Consider the following 7,500-nt stretch of genomic DNA (forward strand, 5'->3'; position numbering starts at 1 on the left):
TGTGTGTGTGGGTGTGTGTGTGTGTGTGTGTGTGTGTGTGTGTGTGTGTGTGTGTGTGTGTGTGTGTGTGTGTGTGTGTGTGTGTGTCTCCAGTGCTCTGAGCTGCAGCTGTTTGTCTTTCGGCTGTTTTGACAGAAGAGGAAGTGTTTCTGGTCGAGTGAAGAAGAATGAAGTCGGTTTACGTTGAAGTTTATCTTTGGAGAGACGAGAACCAGACTGACGGAATGAGCCTGGACCTGAGGTAAGATTATCAAAACCTTCAAACTCCGACTGAGTCCCGGTTGGAACCAGGACTCAGTCTCTGAGGGTTCGAGTCTCCAGCAGCAGAAACTGTTTCATTTAGTTTCAGTAACAAACAGATTAAAAGATTTAATCAGATTCAGTAAAAACATAAAAACAGAGATTAAACACACAAACAGTCACTCAGTGTTGAACTGTGTTTTCCTCTACATCACATACACATGAGATATGACTCACCTGTTGAATGAAGAGGCAACAGACCTGTCTGTCTACCCGTCTGTCTCTCAGGACATCCTTGACTGTGATTGGTTTGTAGACGGCACCTGACGAGGGCGTGTTGTCAGTCGGGGGGGTAGTAGTCTTTCCATTTGAATGGAGAAAATTAATGAAGAGCTTCATGTGGTGCCATGGTAACATCATGCTGGTATTGCAAGCAGCATCAGCACCTTCAGGCGCAGTACTCCGCAGTACTACAGTACTACAGTACTCCACTAGTACTTATATCTGAGGTGGTGAGCATTGTGTATTACTGTCTCAGGTGTGTCTCATGATTGATTTTGTTTCTTTGTCCTCGTCACTGATCCGCAGCAGGAATGTTGCTACGCTAGCTTCGCTAACACCATGACTCCACTGTGGCATGCTACTAGCTTACTGCTACACACCTGTGATCACATGACCGGATCCTGATTGGCCCATCACCTGTCGTATTAAAGTCAGAGACTGAAGCAGCTGAGTCAGCAATGATGTCATCAACACTTTGTCCTTCTGATCTTGTGATGTGATCAGCTGTGACATCAGCTGATTGTAAACAAAATGGCGACGGATGAGGGCGAGACGCCAACATGAGGGCAACACGACCCCGTTAGAGCCAGAGAAGAAGAAGAAGAAGAAGTCTGCCTGTCTCTCTCTCGGTTGTTGGAGTTAATGAGCCGATTGAAAGTCACAACAAACAGAGAGTGTTTGATCTAAACACACAGACGCACACACAGTAACCTGAGAGCGTGTCCCCCACCTGGACGCACCTGTACCTGTGATCGGTAAACACAGACGAGTCGTCACTTTCTCTGCTCCAGTGTGAACAAGCACATCAAAACGATCAATAATCATCTATAATCCACTGATCTTTGACTGGGTGAGGCAAGGAACTCATTCCCATGATGCACTGCAGTTCTTACTTGTCATGTAACGTGTGTGAGGTCGTCATGGTGACACAGATGTTTTCTGATCTTCATTTAAAAACTCACCTGATTCATGAGACTGAAACAAAAGTGAACAATCAAACTCTCAGAGAATCCTCATGTTAGTATTGTATATAATATGTTTCATATATACTACACGTTTTAACATGTTTAACATGTTAAACATGTGTAGTATATTTGTTATGTTTAACATGTGTAATATGTTTAATGTGACACAGTAAATTATGATTAATCTGAAAGTTTCTCTTCATTCTCACGTGAACAGACTCGTCCTGTGATTCATGAGTCTGACACACAGGAGGGGGAGGAGGGGGAGGAGGGGGAGGAGGACATGAAAAGGTGGAGAGGAGGTGAGCAGGTGGGATTTAACCACTGAGACAAAACAAGAGAGCATCAGGAGGACGGAGAGAGACAAGTGAAGGAGCTGAAAGGAAAGATGAAAGAAGAGGGGAAAAACATCCCTGTCCACATACATCTGTCCACTTCCTCCATGTGCTGTACGTTCTTTAACTTCACCAGTCATTTGATTTTATTCACTTAAGGATTTTGATGATCATTATTGTGTGTGTGTGTGTGTGTGTGTGTTTGTATCCACATCTATTTCGCCTGTTGTTGTTGGTGCCCCCCCCGTAAAGATGAAAAGAGTCTGATGGAGGTGAAGAGTCGTGGACACCAGCTGCTCGTTCTCTTCTTACATCTCTAAAATCACTTAGACACTGAAACACATGGCTCATCTTCATCCCTCCATCATCAGCTCACATCTTCCTCCTCCTCTTCATCTTCACCCCACAATATCCTTCACATTCTCCTCATGTTTTCTTTGATATCAACAGACACGTGATGAATGAACATGTCTTCATGACGTCTGTATGAACGCTGCTTCCATTTCATACTGTCACATAAGTTCAGCCACATACTTTGTAAACGACACACATGTAGAAACAAAGAAACTGACACATGTTTAATACGAACATGTGACTCATTAAGCTGTGAGACACTAGGACGACACCATGAACCAGTGGGAGTCAAACTCACAACCTCCTGCACTTTAAACCAAAGGCCAGGTGAGTAAGTCACTGATCCACAGAGGTAGAGGACGAGAATCTGGTCAGTGTTATTACCTGGTCAATATGATGAAATAAGGTGCGTTACCTTGGGAACACAGCTCTTTATAGTGTGACGTATTTATGTGGAGCAGGACGATGTTGCCTGTCAATCAAGGTTTGAATGTCACATGACTCAGATGATGAAGTCACATGACCTGGTAACACTCATGTTCTTACAAACTTCATTTATCTCCAGAGCTGTGACACTGAAACACAAGCATGTTCTCCAAACAGGAAGTGAAGCGTAGTCATCTTCTCTTTTTCTTCTGAACTTTCTGATCAGAAGTGACGACAGGTTCTCGACTCTACTGACAAACTGGATCAGAAGCTGTTTTCATACTTGAGCTGAACCACAGACATGTTCCTGACATGTTCCTCACATGTTCCTCACATGTTCTGCAGGTTCTGTCTGTGAGAACAAATGTCTGAGTCAGTGTCTCTGGACATTTTCTGGAACTTTTCCTGCAGCCTCCTAGTAAAATGTAAAATGTCAGAGTGAGTCCATGTGAGAAAACAAAAAGAAAAACTTCACAGTGAAAGCAACAACACTGATCTTCCCACATTTATACGTCATGTCCGGCTTCCTGCTGCTCTACAGGCTCCGCCCCTCGCCTGGATGTTCCCACATGTTCCTGTTGTTGTGTCTGACGCAGTTCATGACTGAAAACTGTTCATGTCTTCACTGCAGCTGAGTCCAGGTTCAGGTAGAGACACCTGGACTCTGATCTCGTCCAATCAGACGAGACGTCCTGCAGGTTGACTCTTCAAACCTTTACTCCAGATCTGTGTCATAGACTGAAACTCAAAGACACAGCTACTGACGGACAGCAACAGCTGTGTGTGTGTGTGTGTGTGTGTGTGTGTGTGTGTGTGTGTGTGTGTGTGTGTGTGTGTGTGTGTGTGTGTGTGTGTTTGGGGCTGGTCAAAGGTGAGATCTAGCTTGTGTGTCAGTGCTCGTCCTCAAATAGAGTCCTTCTTCCTTTTCTTCTTCTCTGGTTGTGAACTCACTGAGCAGTCGATTGATCGTAATCAGCTGACTGTCCTCGTTGCTTCCTCCTTTACTGGACGTCAACCTTCACGCTGCTGATTACCTGGATTTTATTTCAGGCTCCGTCTGTTTCACAACTCTGATCAGAAACTGATGAGGTAAGAAACCCCAACACAACAACCGCAACACAACAACAACAACACAACAACACAACAACACAACACTACAGCGTGTGATTTTTCTTTTTCTGTGTCATGAGCATGTTTTTCTTCAACCTGCAGAATCTCACACAACAAACCTACAGCTGTGAACATCTGGACATGAGATGAATATGTCAACTGCACACATGGTCGTCTGGACAGAAGAACATCTGTAAACCCATAGAACATAAACCAACATCTGGACAGTGGAATCAGTTGAATGGACCAGATGTTTGGTGAAGTAGCAGAATAACGTGTGGACGTCACACAGTTGACCTGAACAGTAGAAGCCAGTGGAACCTGTGAGAACAGTAACGTGCTGTCTCATCAGAGGACGGAGCGAGGGATGGGAGGAGCAGTGTGTAAGCAGGAGGTGAAGGAGGAGAAGAGAAGCTTGGGGAGGGAGGACAGTCTCAGACGATTTATCATCAAACAGTTTGGATACAACGTCCTGAGTCTGGCTCGACGAGGACTGAAGGTACGACTCTGTTAGCCTGTTAGCCTGTTAGCTGATAGCGCTGCAGCTACATCAGCTCATATTATACTATATTATATTATATATCAGTGGTAGCAGGAAGCAGCATGTATGACTGTGACATCACCTCCTGCGTCTTCTTCTCTTGGTGTTTGTTGTTGTCAGGACGTCCCAGATGAATTGTGGGAGCTGTTGGAGTTGGAGAAGTTGAACTTATCTCTGAACAGTCTGAAGGTTCTTCCTCCTCATCTCGCTCTGCTCTCAAACCTGGTCGTTCTCAACCTGTGGGGCAACCAGGTAAACATCTGTCAGAGTTAGTGGACGAGAGGAAGAGCAAACGCACGTTACACTAAAATAAACCATCGGACCCAGCGTCTGCTCTGACATGTTGGATTGAATGTTCACTGTAAAATACAACGTTGATCTAAGTTCAGCTGTGTTAAACACTGATGAGGTGCATCAGGGTTCTGTCCTCGGTCCTCCAACGTACTGAAGATTTGCGTAGTCTCTGACTCACTGTGATTCTTTCAACATTTGACACAAAATATAAAAACAAGTCTCTCTCTCCATTAGATTCTTCACTGTAAAGATTCAGTTTATCTGAAGCTGTTTTCAGAACTGAACTAAACTCTGGACATGTTCCTGAAATGTTCTGGAGGTTCTGTATGTGAGAACACAAATGTCCAAGACATTTTCTGGAGCTTTTCCTGCAGCCCCAGTAAAATGTCTGCAAATGTCAGAGTGAGTCCATGTGAGAAAACAGGAGGACGGATGTTTTATGTTTTATTTCTTCTTCTTGTTATAAATGTGATAAATTTCACTGTTAAAATCAATGAAACCGGATTAAATAAAGTCTGAATTGATTCAAAATAACAGTAAAATGATCATAAACTTTGACTTTTTAACAGCCTACATCCTACACTTCCCATAATGCATCTGGGTGGTGGTTTTCATCGCAGCCTGAACTAGTCTGAATAATAAAATTATTTTTTTAAAGGTCTAATTATCCTCATGATAAACAAACTGAAGCCAGCAGCAGAGTCAAGGTTCTAGTCCGTGTGCCCATGAGCAAAATACCCCCCCCTTCCCCCACCACCCCTCTCAGCTGCTGCTGTGTGTCTGTATTAATAAAGGTTAAAATAAAGGTCAGAATAATCCTCCTTTAATCCTCCAGGATCCAGTTTCTGTTCCATCCTTCCTTCAACTGTCAAACACCAGCACAGCACAGTGACGCCCCCTGCAGGCTGCAGCACTCATTACAGCCACAGTACAATCCAAATGCTTTTATTAATAAAGACTTGAAATATGATCTTTTACATGTAAAACTTCTTATTTATCACAGAATAGATTTCTTATATTAATTAAATGTCACTTTAGATTTTAATCTTAAATTATCTAATTGTGTTATTTTTGCTGCAGCTGTGTGTATTGCTGCAATATTATTGTGTTGTTGTGGTTGTTGTATGGTTGTGTTGTTGTTGTCTTGTTGTGTCATTGTGTTGTTGTTGTTGTTGTGTGCAGTTGAGCAGTCTGCCATCAGAGATCGGTCAGTTGAGGAGACTCCGAGTTTTATTTGCCTACAGAAACAGACTCACTGAAGTTCCTGAGGAGCTGGGAGCGTGTACACAACTGGAGGTACAAATACACACAAGACCACATGAAACTACACAATCAAGCACAGAAGCATCCACTTGGATCATCTGATGTGGCGATGACATTAAACCACATTAATTATTTTACTTGTTTAGAAAACAGTGGAATAATGAACAGTTAACGTCACAGATGTGTCGCCTGTAACATGAATAAAAGATGAGTTTTCTCTGAGTGACATATATTTAAGGAGAATGACAAAGGAGCTAAGTTGGAACCTTGTGGTTCTCCACAGGATACGAGTGTGGACGATGATTTACCTGTTGAAGAAAGACAGCTGTTGTTTGTGTTGTCTGTCCCTCAGGTGCTGAGTTTAGCCAACAACCAGCTGTCCTCTCTGCCGGCGTCTCTGTCCAATCTGACCCGACTCAGGAAACTCAACCTCAGCCACAACCACATTGCTCACATCCCGGGCTGTGTCTACAGCATGAAGGCACTGGTACGTTCCACAACAGTCAGAAAAAACAAACACAGCAGCACAGTCATCCACCAGGGGGTGACAGAGACACTACGTAACAACCTGTTGGTTACGGTTAGTTACCTCCTCTGTCCCAACAGGTGTTCCTACATCTGGCCTGTAACCATCTGGAGAATCTGGCAGAGAACATCCAGGCTCTGGTGGAACTAAAGATCCTCATTGTGGAAGGAAACAGCCTCCACTCACTTCCCAAGGCCCTCTGCTGCCTGACCAGGTAACAACACTGACCAGGTAACAACACTGACCAGTAACAACACTGACCAGGTAACAACACTGACCAGTAACAACACTGACCAGGTAACAACACTGACCAGTAACAACACTGACCAGGTAACAACACTGACCAGGTAACAACACTGACCAGTAACAACACTGACCAGTAACAACACTGACCAGGTAACAACACTGACCAGGTAACAACACTGACCAGTAACAACACTGACCAGGTAACAACACTGACCAGTAACAACACTGACCAATGAACAACACTGACCAGTAACAACACTGACCAGTAACAACACTGACCAGTAATAACACTGACCAGTAACAACACTGACCAGGTAACAACACTGACCAGTAATAACACTGACGAGTAACAACACTGACCAGTAATACTGACCAGTAACAACACTGACCAGCATCACTGACCAGGTAACAACACTGACCAGTAACAACACTGACCAGTAACAACACTGACCAGGTAACAACACTGACCAGTAATAACACTGACCAGTAACAACACTGACCAGTAACAACACTGACCAGGTAACAACACTGACCAGTAACAACACTGACCAGGTAACAACACTGACCAGTAACAACACTGACCAGGTAACAACACTGACCAGGTAACAACACTGACCAGGTTTATTCTGATTTGTTCTGATCCAGGTTGGAGCTGCTGAATCTGGACTTTAATGACATTAAAGATGTTCCACAGGTAAAATAATGAAGATGATGATGGTGATGATGATGGTGATGATGATGATGATGGTGATGATGGTGATGGTGATGATGATGATGGTGATGGTGATGATGATGATGGTGATGATGATGATGATGATGATGATGATGATGATGATGGTGATGATGATGATGATGAAGATAGTGATGATGATGGTGATGATGATGATGATGGTGATGATGATGATGATGGTGATGATG

At 43.6% G+C, this 7,500-nt stretch overlaps 1 protein-coding gene across 1 annotated transcript in view; it reads left to right on the plus strand.

Annotated features, from left to right (window-relative positions):
* The first annotated feature begins 3,193 nt into the window (after positions 1-3,193).
* Positions 3,194-7,500, plus strand: part of LOC118098267 (leucine-rich repeat-containing protein 30) — a 9,029-nt gene continuing 4,722 nt past the window's right edge. Inside the window, exons 1-7 of the mRNA XM_035141887.2 lie at positions 3,194-3,691; positions 3,815-4,211; positions 4,374-4,505; positions 5,730-5,843; positions 6,163-6,297; positions 6,417-6,550; positions 7,228-7,276. Of these exons, the coding sequence (XP_034997778.1) occupies positions 4,080-4,211; positions 4,374-4,505; positions 5,730-5,843; positions 6,163-6,297; positions 6,417-6,550; positions 7,228-7,276 (696 nt within the window). The 5' untranslated portion in view covers positions 3,194-3,691; positions 3,815-4,079. The remainder of the gene's footprint in view (positions 3,692-3,814; positions 4,212-4,373; positions 4,506-5,729; positions 5,844-6,162; positions 6,298-6,416; positions 6,551-7,227; positions 7,277-7,500) is intronic.

Source organism: Hippoglossus stenolepis, chromosome 19, assembly GCF_022539355.2.
Source record: "Hippoglossus stenolepis isolate QCI-W04-F060 chromosome 19, HSTE1.2, whole genome shotgun sequence".
Classification (NCBI taxonomy): Eukaryota; Metazoa; Chordata; class Actinopteri; order Pleuronectiformes; family Pleuronectidae; genus Hippoglossus; species Hippoglossus stenolepis.